The sequence below is a fragment of the Schistocerca gregaria genome, chromosome 7, assembly GCF_023897955.1.
Source record: "Schistocerca gregaria isolate iqSchGreg1 chromosome 7, iqSchGreg1.2, whole genome shotgun sequence".
NCBI lineage: Eukaryota > Metazoa > Arthropoda > Insecta > Orthoptera > Acrididae > Schistocerca > Schistocerca gregaria.
The window spans coordinates 93,022,549-93,043,549 of NC_064926.1; the positions used below are offsets into that span (position 1 = coordinate 93,022,549).

Sequence of the window (21,001 nt, forward strand, 5' to 3'; positions counted from 1 at the left end):
AGTTCCAGGCTGTGTTGGCTACGGTTACACAGCTCGAGGCTGCAGTGGGTAGGCATCACTGTTGTGGGCCAGCTTTGCGAATCCAACGGACGTTCAAGGTCTGCAGTCGTGGCCAGCCCAGTTACTACTCACATTGAGGTTCACCCCTCACCTGTGGTTGAGTGGGAGATCGCCTCAGGACGTGGCGGGCGGTGAAAGACTTCCCAGGGAGCTGAACGTAAAGCGGCCCTTATTAACCTAGCAAACAATTTCTAGGTGCTGCCTGTGGTTGACACTGCCCTTTAGCCAGATGCAATCGCTTGTCCTCTTCCAGAGGAAACCTCTCAGCCTGCAAGGTCCAGCCAGTCACGAAGGGTAGGATTATTGGTAGTTGGGGCCTTCAATGTTAGGTGCATTTTGGAGCCCCTTAGGGACATTTTGGAGCCCCTTAGGGGAAAAATCCAGTTTTCACTAAGTGATCATACTGAGTGGAGTCATTTCAGATGTGAAACACGTCCTTCCAGATGCCACAATGAGCACAGGGTGCTGACAACAGCAGGTGGTGGCTCACGTCAGTACCAATAATGTGTTTTGCTTTGGAACGAAGAGAGTCTTTCTGGTTTCGAGCAGCTATCTGAAATGGTAAAGGCTGAAAGACGTCCTTGCGAGATGAAAGCAGAGTCCACCCATTTGCAGCTTAGTCGACAGCACCGATTGCAGACCTCTTCTACAGATCCAAGTGGAGGTTCTGAATAGGAGGCTCAGATGCTTCTACGACCATACAGATTGCAGATCCCTCGACTTGCGCCATAATATGGTTCGATTTTGGTTTGCGTCAAATAGATGAGGAGTCCGTTACACACAAGCGTCAGCTGCAGGGTTAGCGGGCGCTGTGTGGCGTGGACTGGCTGGGATTCAGGTTAGAGGGTCACAGGGAAACACAGAGAGGTCTGCACTCTCAACGGGTGCAGATTGAAGACAGGAAAAACATTGATATAGGAACCATCGGTATAACAGTTGTGAATTGTCGCCGGCCGTGTTGGCCGAGCAGTTCTAGGCGCTTCAGTCTGGAACCGCGCGACCGCTACGGTCGCAGTTTCATATCCTGCCTCGGGCATGAATGTGTGTGATGTCCTTAGGTTAGGTTTAAGTAGTTCTAAGTTCTAGGGGACCTCAGAAGGTAAGTCCCATAGTGCTCAGAGCCATTTGAACCAGCCATTCTGAGTTCTAGGGGGCTGATGACCTCAGATGTAAGGTCACATAGCGCTCAGAGCTATTTGAACCATATTTGTAAATTGTCATAGTTTGTTGGGAAAGTACCAGAGTTCCAACGGATAATAGAAAGCACTAATGCTCAAATCGTTATAGGAGCCGAAAGGTGGCTAAATCCGAAATTTTTGCGATGCACCTGATGGTGTTCAGGAAGGATAGGCTAAATACAGTTGACAGTGACGTGTTTATTGCTGTTAGAAATACGAGTAGTTTATCTTCAGCGAAACTAAAGGAGTTAGTTCCTTTGATTAAGTATGGGCTGACCATCGCTGAAAGGTTAAAAGAAAACTTGTATCCAATGTCAAACATGTACCCAACTCATGCCATTATAGTTGGCGGTAACTTCAATTTATCCTCGATAATTTGACGAAATTACATACCTTATCCCAAATTATGCTAAACGCATTCTCCGGAAATTATTTTGTACAATTAGTCCATGAACAGTAAACGGTTGTTGAATCACACTGGACCTCTCAGCAATTAGGAATCCTGAGCTAATAACGAGCATCAAAACGGTTATTGGGATTAGTGAAGACAGAGCTGTCATAGCGTAACTCCCAAATCCTCTGAAAATAAACGAACAATATTTCGATTCAAAGAAGCAATTAAAAATTCGCTTGACATCTTCCTGAGAGACTATCTGCACTCCTCCCTCCCAGTCCTGCAGTCGCAAAGTAAGTTAACTAACTCAGTTTCCAAATCAACTAACAAAAATTCCAAATCAAAATCACACGCAAAATCAGAAGTTGCGTTGAACATCCGGCGAAAATAACAGAGGCCTGACGATTGCAGGATAACCCTAAGACTCCAGTGAAGTCACGCGATATATTTCAGTGTCACGACCACCGACGCGGAAAATTTTCCCTGACCGAAGACGAGCGGCTGTATCACCGCTCAGACCAGCACACGTATTCCGTCTTTAACTCAAAGAGTGCCCTCTGAAGAAATCGGTCCCGCCCTCCAACGAAACACCTTCGATCGACATCACTAATGTCTTCATGTTGCAACTAACCTGATACAACATCTTACACATAAATTATAACAAAAATCTGAACGCACCACTAGCTACTCGCTAAAATTCCAAATAAAAGCAATCCCCCACACTTGGCTGACTCTGAGCACTATGGGACTTAACGTCTGTGGTCATCACTTCCCTAGAACGTAGAACTTCTTAAACCTAACTAATCTAAGGACATCACACACATCCATGCCCGAGGCAGGATTCGAACCACACCATGATGCCGGGTGTTGGCCCTGTGTGCCTCGGTCGTATGCAGTCCTGATTGTGGAGCTCACCTGCACGGCGCCAAACACGCATACGACCATCATTGGCACCAAGGCAGAAGCGACTCTCATCGCTGAAGACGACACGTCTCCATTCGTCCCTCCATTCACGCCTGTCGCGACACCACTGGAGGCGGGCTGCACGATGTTAGGGCGTGAGCGGAAGACGGCCTAACGGTGTGCGGGACCGTAGCCCAGCTTCATGGAGACGGTTGCGAATGATCCTCGCCGATACCCCAGGAGCAACAGTGTCCCTAATTTGCTGGGAAGTGGCGGTGCGGTCCCCTACGGCACTGCGTAGGATCCTACGGTCTTGGCGTGCATCCGTGCGTCGCTGCGGTCCGGTCCCAGGTCGACGGGCACGTGCACCTTCCGTCGACCACTGGCGACAACATCGATGTACTGTGGAGACCTCAAGCCAAACGTGTTGAGCAATTCGGCGGTACGTCCACCCGGCCTCCCGCATGCCCTCTATACGCCCTCGCTCAAAGTCCGTCAACTGCACATACAGTTCACGTCCACGCTGTCGCGGCATGCTACCAGTGTTAAAGACTACGATGGAGCTCCGTATGCCACGGCAAACTGGCTGACACTGACGGCGGCGGTGCACAAATGCTGCGCAGCTATCGCCATTCGACGGCCAACACTGCGGTTCCTGGTGTGTCCGCTGTGCCGTGCGTGAGATCATTGCTTGTACAGCCCTCTCGCAGTGTCCGGAGCAAGTATGGTGGGTCTGACACACCGGTGTCAATGTGTTCTTTTTTCCATTTCCAGGAGTGTAGTTAAGCCGACCGCTCAAGATAAGCGGAAAATTCAGATTCGAATCCCAGTCTGACTCAAATTTTCATGAGTCACTAAAAGATAGTACATCTACAGATAGTACATCTACACCTAACACAACTGATGTCAAATAATTCACTGACAGTGAATAAATTTCCAATTATTCAGTACCTTATTATATCACCATACGGACTGTGACATACCTGGTTCCATCTTTTCATGTTTCCCACTATGTCATCCAGTGTGTGAGGAATCTTCTGCTGATGACACAATGCGAGAGTCAGTTATTCCTAAGTGCGCTTAGTCAGGTTCGTGGCCGCAGATATCGTAGATCATTCTATTTTTGAAAAAAGGTGCTCACTACGTAGATCCAACGTGCTAGTGCATAATTCTCCCCAAAGCCGAACACATCGCAGAGGGTTGAGTACTTATCCCAGCACTGCACAGCCTATGGATTACCCTCAGCCAACATGAGAGCCGTTCGCACACTTTCGCAGTATTGATCCAACACCTTACCAAAATTGTAAACCTGTGGGGCTGCATCTGTTAGATGTGGAATGGTACCTGGTCACCCCCATGTTCCTGTATGACGTTCACCATGCGTCAAATAAATCCGACACATATCATTACCGAGCATCTGAAGCTGTTTTTACCAAGGCACCTTTCTGTCATATTGCCTACTGTCTTCACGCACAACACTGCCGTGATGTTTATACCCTTGTTCTAACGGACTTTAGAAGGCAAATTGAATATGGAAATGACTGCTGGCCGTCTTAAACCACACACTCCACCCAGTTCCGTCTGAAGCGGAAGCACATAGTTCTGTTGTGCTCTCGTCAAGGGACCTAAAAGCCAAATTTAGTAGAGAGCCAACTACGAGAAACATAGTTAAAATTTTGTGCCCCGCGATAGCGGTTAAACATTCGAATGACGTCCTTGTGGTCAATGCCAGTTTGATAGCCAGCTTTCCCATGCTGACAATCCTTCATGCCGTGAAGTCACTGTGAGCGCACAGTCTGAGCTTGAAACGACCTTCCGAGGCGTCACAGTCCCGTCCACGGCTGGAGACACTGAGCGCCGTACCCAACTGCGCTGACGTCGGAACTGAGACCTTCGCCTCTGTCACACAGATGAATGCTCGTAGCTGTTTCCTTTTATGAATGAAGTACTGGGCAAGAGGTTATTATTTTAAGAAAGACCACGCAGGTCTTTTTTTGAGCAGATTATATTATTTTGGAGAAACTTTTGACACTGACCCTACTATGTTTACAATAGGTGCAGTCTGCGCCGTGTTTGAATACTAAACACACATTGGTCGTATTTCACTCCGCTGTCAGACGGAAAAAACACCGAACGAGATTGCACAGTGAGCAGTACACTGAACTCGTTTTCGGGAGGACGACGGTTCCAATCTACATCCGGTAATCTAGATTTAGGTTTTCCGTGGTTTCCCCAAATTGCTCCAGGCAAATATCAGGATGGGCACGGCCGATTTCCTTCCCCATCCTCGAAACAATTAGAGCTTGTTCTCCATCTGTAATGATCTCGTTGTCTACGAAATGTTGAAACCTAATTTTCCTTCCTTTCTTCCTTCAGACTAAAAAATCACCAAACTGATAAGTTTCCTCCAGATAATGGGCCATTATGCAGGATACGAGAGTTGATGTGTTGTTGTTTCGTGGGCATCTGTCGACAGATTGGTTTGATGCAGTACTCTAGGCTTATCGGTCCTGTGCTGGTCTCTTCTATTCTGCGTAACTATTTGAACTTGCTCATTCCATTCCATTCAAGAGCCCACTGTACAATTTCTGGCCCTCTCACTTCCCTCCACTACCAGGTTAACTATTCCTTGATACCTCTGGTTGTGTCCAAACAATCGATCCTTTCTGTTAATCAAACTGTGTTCTACATTTCATTTTTCGCCATTTCAGTTCGGTACCTCGTCACTAGCTACTCAATCTGTTCATCTAATCTTCAGAATTCTTCTTCAGCACCAAATATCTTCTTTTCTAAACTGTTTATCGTCCTTGTTTCACTTCCACACAACGCAACACTCCAGACAAATACCCTCAGGAAACATTTCTTAACATTTAAATTTATATTCGGAATTTGTAATTTTCTCTCTTCCAGGAGCTCTTCTCTTACTATGCCAGTCTGCAGTTCGTATACTCCCTAATTCGGCCATTATAAGTTATCTTGCGGCTCAATCAACTATACTCGTCTATTACTTTAGAGTCAGAATTCCTACTTCAATTCGGTCATCTACATACATACTGAGCTAGCCACCACGCGTGCCAGTCATATTCCCCCCCACCCCCCCTCATGTCTTCTTCCACTCACGGATCGGGCGCTGTAAGTTGGTAGCAATAATATATGCTCTACATCCCCGGCGAGCATCGGCTTTTACAATTTAGTGAGCAGCGCCTTCCGTCTACCTGTAAGTGTATCCCACTTCAAACTTTCTATGAGATTTGTAACGCTCTCGCGATGGCTAAATATACCAGTCACGAAGCTTGCCACTCTTTTTTGGACCCTCTTAATCTCTTCTGTCAGACAAACGAACAACACTCTAAGACTGGATGAACTATTGAAAGCAATTTCCTTTGTTGAAGAACTGCATCGCTTCAGGATTCTACCAATAAACCACAATCTAGAGTTCGAATTAACCATTACCTGTGTAATCTGATCGTTCCATTTGAGATCATTTCGAATAGTCACACCCAGATACTTGACGGATTTTGCCGCTTCCAAAGAGTGGGAATTTATTTTGTACTCGTACATTAATGGCGATTTTCGCCTTGTTATACACAGTAGGTTACTAATATTGAGAGACAACTGCCAGTCATTACACCACGCATTTATTTTCTGCAAATCCTGATTGATTTTTTCACAATTTTCGTGTGATACTACTTTCCTGTAGACTACAACATCATCGGCAAACAGTCTAATGCCGCTGTCAGTACCATTAACCAGATCGTTTATATAAATCGTAAAAAGCAGCAGTCCTATTACGCTGCCCTTGGGCACACCTGATGTTACGCTTGTTTCTGTTGAAGTCTCTCCATTCAGGACGACGTACTGCTCTCTGTCTGTTAGAGAACTTTCTATCCAACGTCATATGTCATCGGATAGACCGTAAACGTGCACATTTGGAGCAAGCGACAGTGCGGAACTGAGTCGAACGCCTTTCGAAAGTCGAGGAATATGGCATCAATCTGAGAGCTGGTATCTAGAGCCTATTGTAATATCATGCACAAAGAGGGCCATTCCACTATGCTTATTTTACTTTAGTTGATGTTCACCTTATAACCCCTTTTTAAGACGCCACCCATTAGCTTTTAGTACTCTTTCAAGTCCTTTGTCGTCTCTGTCAGAATCGCAATGTAGTCGGCAGACGACAGTGTTTTTATTGCTTCGTCATGATCTTTAATAATCCCTTTCAGATTTTTCCTTGGTTTCGTTTACTGCTGGCTCCTTGTACAGTCAGAATAACATTGTATGCTACAACCTTATTTCACATCCTTCTCAACTGTTGCTTCTTTTTCATGTCTTACGACTCCTATAACTGCTGTTGGTTTCTCTGCACATAGTAGATATCCTTTCACTCACTGTATTTTATCTCTTATAGCCATATAATTTCAAAGAGTATATTCCAGTCAGCAGTGTGTAATGCTTTTTCTAAATCTATAAATGCTACTGAACGTGAGTTTACATTTTTTTTCAATGTGTCTGTTAAGATATGTCACAGGTACAGTATTGCCTCCCGTGTTCCTACATTTCTCAGTAACACAAAGTGAATTTGCTAGAGGTCGGCTTCTATCACTTTTTCCAATCTTCTGTAAATTATTCGTATTATTATTTTTTCAACCATTATTTACTTAACTTATAGTTCGTTAATATTCACACCTGTCAGTACTTGTCAACTTTGGAATTAGAATTCTTACGTTCTTCTTGAAGTATGAGGGTATTTCGCCGAGACTCATGTCTTTCACACCAGAATGAACAATTTTATAACAACACGGTCTCTCAAAGATTTCAATAATTCTGACGGAATGTCACCTACTTCAGTTGGTCTCCTTTCGACATTGTTGTTTTACTGCTCTACCAAATTCTCTAGCAAAATATCATATATCCCACCTCATCTTCAGTTATTTTCTTTTCCGTTTCTTTAATGTAGCTTCCAACTTATTTCCCTTATGCAGCTGTTTATTCCTTTCACACTTCAATTTTCACTTTTCTGTTAGTAGTGTCTTGCCATCTGAGCTCCTTATATTGATAACCCGGCTTTTCTTTTCTCCAAAGGTTTCTTTAATTTTCCTAAAAGCGGCATTTATCTTTCCCTAAATCATCACTGCTTATACAGCCTTCCATTTGTCCTAGAACCATTCCTGGTTAGCGATTTTGCATTTATTGCTCATCTCATTTTTAGAAGACTTTATTCCCATACTCCTCTTTTATTTGCTTCATTTTTGTATTTTCCTTCTTCTTGCTTTAGATTCAGTAATCCAAGGATTTCATCGACGCATTGTCTTTTTGCCTTTTTTACCCTCTGCTGAGACTACTCAATAACGTTATCTGAAGCCTACCCATTCGTGTTTCACTGGATTCTTTTCCACTGATTCAGTCGAATATTGCCTGATGCTGACCCTAAGACTCACTCTCAACTCCTTTCTTTTTATTCGAGCCCCTTCTCCTTAATTTCCTATGCTTCTGCAGTTTTTCAGTTTTAATCTGCAGTTAGTAACAAATAAATTACGGTCAGAATCCACGTCTGCTGCTGAAAATGTCTTACAGTTTAGAATCTGGTCTCAGGATCTCTGTCTTTTATTTATAAAGTCACTCTGTAACCTTCTGGTGTCTCCAGCTCATCTCCACATACACAATCTTCTTGCATGATTCTTAAACCAAGTGTTAGAAATGTTTAAAATTGTGGCTATGTGCCAAATTCTGCCACCTGGCTTCCCCTTCCACTTCTTTCTCTTGGTCCATGTTCTTGAACTTTTTTCAGTTTTTCTTATTTTTTCTCCTGTTTAATCACAGTTGAATTAAATTTTCGTCTCCTCCAGTTATGTCATAGATTCTTTCAGTGTCCTCATCATATATGGATGTAATGTGCTTATAAAGTTGTAGTATCGTGATGGGAATTGGCTTTGTCTCTGTCTTGGTTACAGTAATGTGATCACTATGCTGCCCATAGTTGCTTTCCCACATACCTATTTTCTTAATCATTATTAGACTAACTCTCGCATTAATCCGATTTCATTTTTCGTATTGCCCTGACAGAAGTCTCGTTCTTTCTGCCACCTCACTTCATTAATACCCACTATATCTGGTGCGATTTGTTTTGCGTCCTACAGGAAGAAGTTCGGCCTGTACGCTGTGGACTTTGACGACCCAGAGCGGCCGAGGACGGCGAAGGCCTCGGTGTCGGTGCTGGGGCAGATCTACCAGAGCAAGGAGGTGCCGCTGCAAGACTTCGAGGACGCGGACACGGCGCCCCCGCTGCTCTGAGGCGGGCCGCGGGCGCAACACTCTGCTTCTTCTGACAAAACTAGTGGTCTAGACAAGCCGCCTTTCGAGTTTTTAGAGAAGCAGTGAATAAAATATATAGTGTGCTACAAATAGTTTTATTTTTTCCTCAACCCCTACCGCACCAGATAGAACTCAATACTTTATAGTCAACGGGATGAAATCGACAGACGGAAAGGTAAATTTTAGAGTACTTCAGACGAGTGTTATAGGACCTTCACTGATTAAAATATCCTCTGCCTGACTATATCAGTAAATCACCCGGGAGAATAGGAGGAAACGAAATGAAACTTCAGGAGATGAGTGGGCGTGTGATGTTGTTTCAGTGATTACTGTATAGAGTCAAATTTATAAATAACTTAGCAGTATGAGAACACGAACTCTGGCCTAGATGCTTGCACTAACTCGGTTGCGAAAGGAGCCATATGGTTCAAATGGCTCTGAGCACTGTGGGACTTGACATCTCAGGTCATCAGTCCCCTAGAACTTAGAACTACTTAAACCTAACTAACCTAAGGACATCACACACATCCATGCCCAAGGCAGGATTCGAACCTGCGACCGTAGCGGTCGCGGCGTTTCAGACTGAAGAGCCTAGACCTGCTCGGCCACCATGGGCGGCAAGTGCGCCAAAGGCCGTCTCATTCTCTCCTGAGGCGGGCTGGTCCACTGCCATTGTAACTGGGCACAGGCACTGGGACGGACCGGGCTGAACTTCCGAGCTGGTCCCGCACGCGTTCTACGAGGGGCAGGTACAGGTATCGTGGAGGTCACGGGAGTACTTGAGAATCACGCAGACAGTTCATAGAGACACGTATCACGTGTGGACGAGCAGACTCTTTTTGAAAAAAAAAACGCGCAACAATACCGTCCAGTGAGAGGTAACACACAAGGACGCAAGACGACGTAGCTATGTCGCTGTCCTGTCACAATTCTTTCAGGGAGTACCAGCCGTGACCTGAAGTCATACCCGAAGGCTCTCCACACCGTGACGCCAGGAGGGAAACGTCGTCGTGCCTTTCCAAAACACTGGTACATTGGGATCCACCAGCTGGCCGGTGTGGCCGAGCGGTTCTAGGCTCTTCAGTCAAGAATCGCTCGGCTGCTACGGTCGCCGGTTCGAATCCTGCCTCAGTCATGTATGTGTGTGATGTCCTTAGGTTAGTTAGGTTTAAGTAGTCCTAAGTCTACGGGACTGTTGGCCTCAGCTGTTAAGTCCCATAATTCTTAGAGCCATTTCAACCATTTGGGATCCATGCGCAGGTGGGCACGATACTCGCCAACGTGGTAGAGCAGACAGCGATTCATCGCTAAACACAGTGCGTCATTCGAAAGCAGTGGCCATGGCATCATCTCAAACGCAGCCATTTGGTTTGTGCTCTTAACGGTAGCTTATGTGCTGGATGAAAATTCTCTAGTCCAGCTCCTGCTCGTCTCTGACCAATGTTGAGGGATGCCACGTAACTTTTCCTGTTCTCGTATGGCAAGTTGATGTGAAGGGTTTACAATCTACTCGGTACACTATACGGCGATCTTCCCTCTTGGTTGTCGGAGGTGTTCGACCGGAATGTTCACTGTGAATAAGCCTGCCTTCGTGCTCCCATGCAGTTCAGCGTCGGGCCATTGTCACGCCCAAATCCACCACAAATTTTGATATTGCATGATTAGACAACCTGCCAAATGGAGACCCACGGCGTGGCAAGCTTCAAGTCACCTGTTACCCGTATCAAGGCAGATGTGCTGTGTTGTTTACGGAAACGGGATTGCTATTCGTCTTGTAGGTTGTTTGTCGTTCGGTAGTTTGTTAGCTGGCCTTGGACAGTACAGGAATAATGCAAACAGATGAGTAAGAAGAGGGTGCTGCAGCAACGTGCTTCTTAAGTAGTGGCTTAACTAGTCACTATTTCCACCTGTGGTTAAGTAGAGGAAGTTAAATGTTGTAGTGGGCAGTAGTAATAATGGGCTTCATCACTTTGACTGTGATGCCATCGCGTCGAGTACATGATGATTTGATACGGATGATAGCTTTTTTGACGTTATTGTGACTAACATGCTTTAGATAGAATTTTTTGTGGCTACAGTCGTTTACCCAGACAGACAATCAATGTGCCTTTGTTTCGTCTGTGGTTCAATTGTGGTTGTAGGTTATCTGAACTATCGTTTCAATTCTTCAGCTGGGACAATGGGATCAGCTGTATCTTTTACTTTTCCTGTGACCACGCCGATTTTTCCATAGGACAGCTGTTATGTTTCTGTTGTCAGTTAATGTATGGGCACTCCCTAGTTTAGGATTTCTCACAGCTCGACTGACTCTGTACCACCTCTCTCTGTAAGAAATATGATTTTCAGGAGTGGGGTGCAGTTTGTATGCCTGGCGTGCAGCGTCTCTGTGATTCACGAGCGGCTATTGTTCTTCAGTTAGCCGAGGTGCAAATTTTCTTCTTACATTTCATGTCTGTAGGGGAGCATATAATTGAGTGTTTGTTGGTAAATTCTTAAAGTTTTTCGAGTATGCGCAAGAAGGTAATGGAAGGCGGCCGCCTAAACTATTTGTAGAATATCGGTTGCAAGTTCAAATAAATTAATGTCTTTGAGGTCCCGGTATGTAGTAAGTTGTGGTTTCTTTCTGGGACATTCTAGGGAGTATTTCACGAAAATTATGTCATGGGCAAACATGCCAGGTGGAGATATTTTAGTGGTTGGATGCACAAGACGCGACTGTCCCGCGCTTCTTAGACTTTAGCAAAGCCTTTGACACCATCCGCTTCAACGTTTTACTTGTCTAACTTAGCAGCCAAAATTTCTCGTCAGATTCAGTGCAATGGTTTTGCTCATACCTGACGTCTCGCCAGCAGTGCGGGATTTCCAGCACCGTAAGGTCCCAATGGAGGCAGGCATTCACGTATGAAAAGCTTGAATAATAACTCTTTCAATATTTGTGTGAGTGCAATAATTATTCTAATGTTATCCTCACAACCCCTATGTTGGCGATATGTGGGGGTATTGTAGTACATTCCTAGAGTCATAATTTAAAGCCAGTTCTTAAAACTTTTTTAACAGACTTTCTCAGGATAGTTTACATCTATACATCTATCTTCAGGAGTCTTCCACTTCTGTTCATTTGATATTTCTGTAGCACTCTCACGTATCAAACAAACCTGTATGTGTTCAATATTCCCTGTTAGTCGAATATGGTACAGGTTCCACACACTTGATCAATATTTTAGAACTTGTCTCAGGAGTGCTTTGTAGCCACTGTCTTTTGTAGACTGATTGCACTTCCCCATTATTCTACCAGTAAACCAAAGATCAACATGTTCGGACTATTGCTGGCAACCTGCCAAAGTGTTACACCTAGATATTTCTATTACTTAGCTAATTCCGGCTGAGACTTACTGATGCCATAGTCATTGGAACGATCACATAGATAATATTGTGGGTAGAGCAAACCAATGACTGCGATTCACTGGCAGAACATAGAAGGTGCAACACGTCTACCAAAGAGACTGCTTACACTACGCTTGTCCGCCCTATTCTGGAGTACTGCTGTGCGGTGTGGGATCCGCATCAGGTGGGACTGACGGATGACATCGAAAAAGTACAAAGAAGGGCAGCTCGTTTTGTATTATCGCGAAATAGGGGAGGTAGTGTCACAGACATGATACGTGAATTGGAGTGGCAATCATTAAAACAAACGCGTTATTCGTTGCGACCGGATCTTCTCATGAAATTTCAATCACCAGTTTTCTCCTCCAATTGAGAAAACATTCTGTTGGCACCCATCTACATAGGGAGAAATGATCATCACGATAAAATAACAGAAATCAGGGTTCGCACGAAAAAATTTAAGTGCTCGTTTTTCCTGCGTGCCTTTCGAGAGTGGAACAGTAGAGAGACAGCATGAAGGTAGTTCATTTAACCCTCTGCCAGGCACTTTATTATGAATAGCAGAGTAATCACTTAGACGCAGATGTAGATGTAGATACCATGTTTTTTCGTTTTTCGAAGTGCACCATTTTACATTTCTGAACATTTAAAGCATGTTGCCAACCTTCGCACCACTTTGAAATCTTAACATCTAACTGAATATTTATACAGTCTTCCCCTTGATTACAGATAACTGCATCATATGCAAAATGTCACAGGTTACTGTGAATATTGACCAAAGGCCATTAATATACAACAGAACAGCAAGGGTCCCAACACACTTCTCTGAGACACACCGGAAATTACTTCCAAATCTGGTGATGACTCTCCATCCAAAATACATGGTGTACCTTCCCTATCAAAAAGTCCTTAATCCAGTCGCAATTTTCTCTTCATACCCCTTATGATGTTACTTTTGAAAATAAGTGTAGATGTGGTGCTGAGACAAACGCTTCTTGGAAATCAATAATTAGTTACCAACCAGGCTGCCTTGATCCAAAGCTTTCAGTATGTCACATGAGAAAGGAGTGCGAGTTGGGTTTCATATGATCGATGTTTCGAAATCCATGCTGGTTGGCATTGAGGAGATCATTCTGTCCAAGATTTGTCATTATGTTTGAGCTCAGAATGTTCTAAGATTCTACAACAAACCGATATCAAGAATACTGCAAGGTAGTTTCGTGGACTACTTCTACTAGCCATCTTGTAGATGAGTGTGACCTGTGCTTGTTTCCAGGACTGGGCACGGTTTTTTGTTTGATGAATCTACGATGGCTTACAGTTATAAGAGGGGCTAAATCAATCGCAAATGCAATGTAGAATTTGACAGGGATTCCATCAGCCCCTGGGGCTTTTTTCAGGTTTAACGATTTCAGTTGGTTCTCAATACCACTGACATTCATACTTACTTCATTCATCTTTTCAGTGGTATGAGGATTAAATTTGGGCAGTTCTCCTGTGTTTTTCTTTGTAAGAGAACATTTGGAAATGGAATTTAACGTTTCAGTTTTTGCTTTGCTACCTTCAACTTCTGTCCCTGCCTCATTCGCTAGAGACTGGACACTCAGTTTGGTGCCACTAACAGCTTTTAAATACGAACGGAATTACTTCCGGTTTTGTAAAGTATCATTTGACAATATTCTTCTACGATAGTCGTTGAAGGCTCATGCCAAATGTGTTTCATTCAACATCTCTTTATCTATAGCATTATGCTTTTTTTAAAAAAAAAAAAAACTTATTATCCAGTAATCTCTGTTTCTTTGGAAATTTCTTTACAGTGACTGTATACCATATAGGTTCCATCTCATTCTGAATTGTTCTACTGCGTATGTATCTATCTCGTGCATGGTCAACAATTACTTTAAACTTGAGCAATAGTTCCTCTCATGCTCCTGCCTTGAGCGGAAACTCTCAAGTTCCTCATTGATATATGATACTTTTGCTTTTTGTTCAGTTTACTGAACATGTATCTCTTTCTTCTTGTTTTATTTGTCCTTTGTACCAGGGTCACTGATACCAGTTTCAATATGGACATCCCCAAAGATGCTAGGTCTGTTTGTTGCCATTAGATCGAATATATTTACATCATGAGTGGGATTCTCGACTATCTGTTCAAGGCTTTTTTAAGTAAAGGCATTTAGTAGCCTTTCATGGGAAGTCTTATCACACCTACCAGTAACAAAACTTTAATTCTTCTAATTAATTGTTGGATGAGTAAAGTCTCCAGCAATTATTAGAGTTACGTTCAAGTGACAGCATGTCTCTCTTAAGATTTTGGATACATCAGGAGGTGAGTCTGGTGGGCGACAGAAGGATCCTATTATCAGTTGTTGTTGTTGTTGTCTTCAGTCCTGAGACTGGTTTGATGCAGCTCTCCATGCTACTCTATCCTGTGCAAGCTGCTTCATCTCTCAGTACCTACTACAACCTACATCCTTCTGAATCTGCTTAGTGTATTCATCTCTTGGTCTCCCTCTACGATTTTTACCTTCCACACTGCCCTCCAATGCTAAATTTGTGATCCCTCGATGCCTCAAAACATGTCCTACCAACCGATCCCTTCTTCTAGTCAAGTTGTGCCACAAACTTCTCTTCTCCCCAATCCTATTCAATACCTCCTCATTAGTTACGTGATCTATCCAGCTTATCTTCAGTATTCTTCTGTAGCACCACATTTCGAAAGCTTCTATTCTCTTCTTGTCCAAACTAGTTATCGTCCATGTTTCACTTCCATACATGGCTACACTCCAAACAAATATTTTCAGAAATGACTTCCTGACACTTAAATCTATATTCGATGTTAACAAATTTCTCTTCTTCAGAAACGCTTTCCTTGCCATTGCCAGTCTACATTTTATATCCTCTCTACTTCGACCATCATCAGTTATTTTACTTCCTAAATAGCAAAACTCCTTGAAACCTTCCCGTCTAATATTGGATGAACGTTTGCTTGCTGACTGAACGCTGCGTCTCTTAAAATCTTTTAACTGCTGCTCTGTCAAGACTACCTGCTGATTATTACGACGAAACATAAAATGTGTTGTCGCCGTGACCCTCAGTCGTTACCTGAAATTATTAAGACTGATTCTTACCTTTAATTATTTATACTGGATCGCCATCTGACTGCTACAGCAAACTGTGGAATAAATATACTTACTTCTCTTTAACATAATTATAAGCTGCTGGTGGAGTTTCATAATACTTTGTGACTGGAATTCTTTAAGTTGAAGTTAATTTAGATTTGATAAAAGCTGAAGCTCAGTTTAGACTTTTCTTTTAAGATAACAATAAATTCCGTAAAGCATTTACGTGAATGATTTTGGGATAGAAAATTCTTAATGCATTTAATCTGGTAGAAGTTAACTATATTCTGAGAACGATCTTGACAAACAATTACAAGGGGTATAGTTCTTTACAAAAATTCTTAAAAAGTAGCGTTGCGCTACATACCTAATTTTCCATCAAAGTTACATAACTATATTCTGAGAACGATCTTGACAAACAATTACAAGGGGCATAGTTCTTTACAAAAATTCTTAAAAACTATTTTTTTTCTTTTGTTTTTTATATTCTCTTTATTAGAGATAGACAAATCATTTCGTATGACAGCATTTGTGTATACACTTTGTTCAAACTATTTTCTATAATCAAATTTTATACTTATGTTGAGTCCATATGACTCAACAACGTAGTAAAATTTTAAGAAAGCCGAGTAGCGGCATATGTAATTATGTAATAGGCGTATTTAAACTGTTTTAGCATGTAATTATCTGAACTGTTTCTTATTTAAATTGTTTTGTTAATTAAATTGCATTGTATATTATTGAGAAAGAGCGGGAAACCGCGCATAGATACATTTTGAGAAAGAGCGGGAAACAGCGCGCAGTAATACATCTGTAATGGTAGCAGGGATTGTCTGCACCAAAAACCATTGTTGGCGGCGAGACCGCACTTTTGTAGCATTGAGCGTTGGAAGCGAGCAGTTGCGAGTAAGATGTGAGACGAGGCAGTCGTAGCTAGCGAGACATGAGAGGAGGTCGCTGTAAGCGAGGTATGAATTAACACTTTGAAAGAAGCGGTGTGCTCGCCAGCCACTCGCTACATGTAGCGCAATGCTAGTTTTTAAGAATTTTTGTAAAGAACTATGCCCCTTGTAATTGTTTGTCAAGATCGTTCTCAGAATATAGTTATGTAATTTTGATGGAAAATTAGGTATGTAGCGCAACGCTACTTTTTAAGAATTTTTGTAAAGAACTATACCCCTTGTAATTGTTTGTCAAGATCGTTCTCAGAATATAGTTAACTTCTACCAGATTAAATGCATTAAGAATTTTCTATCCCAAAATCATTCACGTAAATGCTTTACGGAATTTATTGTTATCTTAAAAGAAAAGTCTAAACTGAGCTTCAGCTTTTATCAAATCTAAATTAACTTCAACTTAAAGAATTCCAGTCACAAAGTATTATGAAACTCCACCAGCAGCTTATAATTATGTTAAAGAGAAGTAAGTATATTCATTCCACAGTTTGCTGTAGCAGTCAGATGGCGATCCAGTATAAATAATTAAAGGTAAGAATCAGTCTTAATAATTTCAGGTAACGACTGAGGGTCACGGCGACAACACATTTTATGTTTCGTCGTAATAATCAGCAGGTAGTCTTGACAGAGCAGCAGTTAAAAGATTTTAAGAGACGCAGCGTTCAGTCAGCAAGCAAACGTCCATCCAATATTAGACGGGAAGGTTTCATCCTTTACTACTTTAAGTGTCTCATTTCCTAATCTAATTCCCTCAGCATCACCCGATCTATTATCAGTACGCATGTTTAATCCAAGTAGAAGATTTTATGTCCTACGAGCCATGCATCACTACAGAAACTGAATGTAAACATAGTAATCACACCAAATAGTCCCATGTAAAATAATGAGCAACAGCACACTCTGTACATTTGCAGTTGGAAAGAAGGCGTTTACTAAAATGAAGAGGAATAATTAAACAAGAGAAACCTACTAACCTGTCTTCACATTAGTTGATAAGAATTATGATGAAGTTTTGTTTGTGGGGCACTCAACTGCATGGTCATCAGTGCCCGTACCAAATCCCAGTTTTGACACAGTCAATTTTTTTCGCAATTCAATGTAGCCACTGTCATGAATGATGATGATGATGATGATGATGATGATGATGATGATGATGAAATGATGAGGACAACACAAACACCTAGTCCCCAGCAGGAAACATTCCCAACCCGGCCATGAATCGAACCCAGGACCCTGTGATCCACAGGCAGATAGCTAGCCACTAGAGCACGAGCTGTGGACTTCACAGTAGTTAACAAACTTCCACTACCTTGAACGGCAACTAGTCTATGAGTGCAAACCCCTAAACCAAAACTACCACAGCTGACAATCTTGGTAGTGAGCAGATCTGGGTGTTAAAACTTAGATCCCCCATAATAATTACAATTGAAGCATGGATGTATAGCTGATGGCTATAACTACTCCAGGTTGTATCTAACCCACCACTGCCTTTGGCGGGATTTGTTGGTCATTCAGATTGTGGGTAGTCGACACCCATGTTCAAGAGACTGTGACTGGACATCTTGGAATCACTAATGAAATCAGACATTTTCAGTGTGACTAAGAAGATTTGTTACTGTTTATCAACCCACTACTCAAGATGGGCAAACTGAAACAGTTAACAGGCACTATATACTTATTCTCCCATATTGTAATGAGCAGTATCAGTTATGAACAGGCCATTCATTTACAGGGCTAACACATTTGTAAAGTAAAGTGTAGTGTAGGAGAATGAAAAACCTTCCACAACTGGGGATGACTTTTATCATTAGCCATAAAATAATGAATTGAGTTATTGACTTCCAATCACCCAATAACCTGATTATCCTGCTAATCTTTCAGTGGACAAACAGGGTCTACACTGTAGTATTCACGCACCCATCAATGGTGATAACAAATGATACCTAGACACCACTGACAAGGTACGACTCAGAATCGCTAATTACATGCAATGATATTTAAGGAAGAAATATATGCAGATAGGGGATATGCATGAATACAACGATCTCAGGGAGCAATATCCGCAGCTAATATCTAGTGTAATCAAAACAGGGAAGAAATGGAGATGAAAATCTGCTTGTATTAGTAACTGAGGTATGTTGAATAAAGTCACCATACAACCAGTCAAACATTATTATAAAACTAACTTTGTTGCCAAATCATTTACTTACATAATCATGAATGACGTCATCATTCACCAAAATGGCACTGTTTCAGTAACAGATCTTCAAGATAACTCAGACACTGGGTTACTGAAAATACAGCTGAGTATCCTGGCACTATCCTGAAATCCAGTACAAGATGCAGGTTGCACAACTAATGGCTTCCAAGAGCTACAAAATTTTGATTTCCAATATTTAATGCAATTATTGACTAAAATGATGACTTCATCTGTTAAATACAATTTTTTTAACTTTTAACATACCTTTATACCTATTAACAACTAGATAATGGCAAGTATTACAGTTAGAATCCGTGTGCTTATGGAGACAAGGCAACTGATGGTGTGTAAAAACGCAGACATCAGTCACCAAGTACTTCAAAACAACTGCATTTACAGACTTCTGACAAACTTCCAGCACATAAGCAAGAAAAAGTTGAAAAGGGTTTGAAACTATGCAAGTCAAATATTTACCAGTAACAAAAAAATGGCTCTGAGCACTATGGGACTCAACTGCTGTGGTCATTAGTCCCCTAGAACTTAGAACTACTTAAACCTAACTAACCTAAGGACATCACACACATCCATGCCCGAGGCAGGATTCGAACCTGCGACCGTAGCAGTCGCACGGCTCCGGACTGCGCGCCTAGAACCGCGAGACCACCGCGGCCGGCTTACCAGTAACACAGAAATAGCTCATCTGCAAAGCAATCAGAAGATTGGAGCTGTTTTATATATGGAAGTTCCATTCTTTAAAGAATCAGGGGTTTGTTGGAACATTTATGAGAGCTAGAGGATAAGATACAGAATTTATGCGCATAAATAACAGGAACATGGACATGTCACGGCAATACCAGGTCTGTATTCAAAATATCATCATCATCATCATTGTAATCATATATGCACGTTAATAATAGTAACCTATAACAAACTTCTTTGTTGTTTACAAGAGAATAAAGGAAATAATACATTAGTTTGTTCATAACATTTTCAGAGTGCATATATCTACCATCAAGAAAGCATGGGATCTGTTCACATTTTAATCACTGGTGATGTCACCTGAATTTGTTATGGAAACTTGATTGTTGACAGTTTTACAGGTTTTTACTCTAAGGTTTCCATGTGACTGTCAATTCAGATTTTTTTGTGGAAACACTTCCTACATGTATGTCTATTACTGCACATTGATATCCATTAAGTAAGTAACATTGAAGGAAGCACTACTAGGTAAAAAATTACTCCCAAATGAAGTATCAAACTTCTGCAAGTTTCCAAATTTAGTACACTACATTAGCATCATAACAAGAAACTAAGAAATTATATTGGAAATGTCTGTCACATTTTATAGCAAGTGGAATGATATGCAAACTTTATATAGAGGACACTGAATTATTGAGCCTCAGATTTTCATCTGCACTAAACATTGGCCATTAATCTAGTCTCTGGAAGCGTCACTGTGACTCACAGTACCCATAACAGTCCTTGATGGGTTTCCAGAGGAAACTTTATCTACTATGTTTTGGTAATGAACACATGTCTGCAAATGTACAAAGTCCTCTCTACAATCCCTAGATGTCTGTAATAGGATTAATGATAAGCCCTGCACACAGGGGACAGCAGTAACAGCAATCTGAAGATATCACATTTTGCTCATGGTGATGAGGAAACTGAACCCACTTGAGGTTGTGAATGAAATTTCAAACAGTGAGGGACAGTAAGACATTCTTAATGAGTGGATACAACTGCCAAATGCACTTTTCTTATAAAAATCAGATATGTTCTGAAAATACTTCAATGTAACACTGAAACGATGTACGAACATAAAACTACCACCCTTCTTACATTCGTGTGTGGCTTATCCTTAACCTTATAGGGAATAATTTGATTCTAGTGCTACAACTAGTCACAGCAGAACCATAGATTATGAACAATCATAGAAGCTCTACATTCACACAATCATCTTTTACAAATTACTATAGTATAGGACAAAGATAATTCCACTACCTCTTACATTAAGGCAGTGACTAATACCAAAAACACGATATTGTAAAACAGCATAAGTACTATCAGAGTGTGCCTATGTTAAAATAATCTTAAAATTGTGCAGCTCACCTTGTATAGAGATTTTTGTTGTAAAATTACCACACCAAGCTAAACGTACAGCAATAAAACAAACTTGTAACAGGACAATGTGGCACAACAGATTGCATTTATCATAAACATACGTTGCAGTACTGAAAGTAAGCCTACAACAAGAATCGTATGACACTTTTCACTATATAAATAAATGGTGAAAAAACTGATGTTGTGCATTTTTCATATACATTTCATTCTAAAATTGCGGTGTATTGCCTAATCGTTATTGGTAAAATATTCATAGTTAACTAGCAGCTGTTATAGAAAAAGTAAACTGTTTGTACGCAGTGTGCATATTGAAATAAGGAACTGGGTTAAGTGATAAGGTTACTTTACTTGAGACAGTAACTACATTG

General features: G+C 41.7%; 1 protein-coding gene across 1 annotated transcript in view; it reads left to right on the forward strand.

Annotated features, from left to right (window-relative positions):
• LOC126281575 (myrosinase 1-like) overlaps positions 1–8,937 on the forward strand; it is a 113,226-nt gene extending 104,289 nt beyond the window's left edge. The window contains exon 11 of the mRNA XM_049980652.1: positions 8,673–8,937. Within this exon, the coding sequence (XP_049836609.1) occupies positions 8,673–8,826 (154 nt within the window). The 3' untranslated portion in view covers positions 8,827–8,937. The remainder of the gene's footprint in view (positions 1–8,672) is intronic.
• The last annotated feature ends 12,064 nt before the right edge of the window (positions 8,938–21,001 follow it).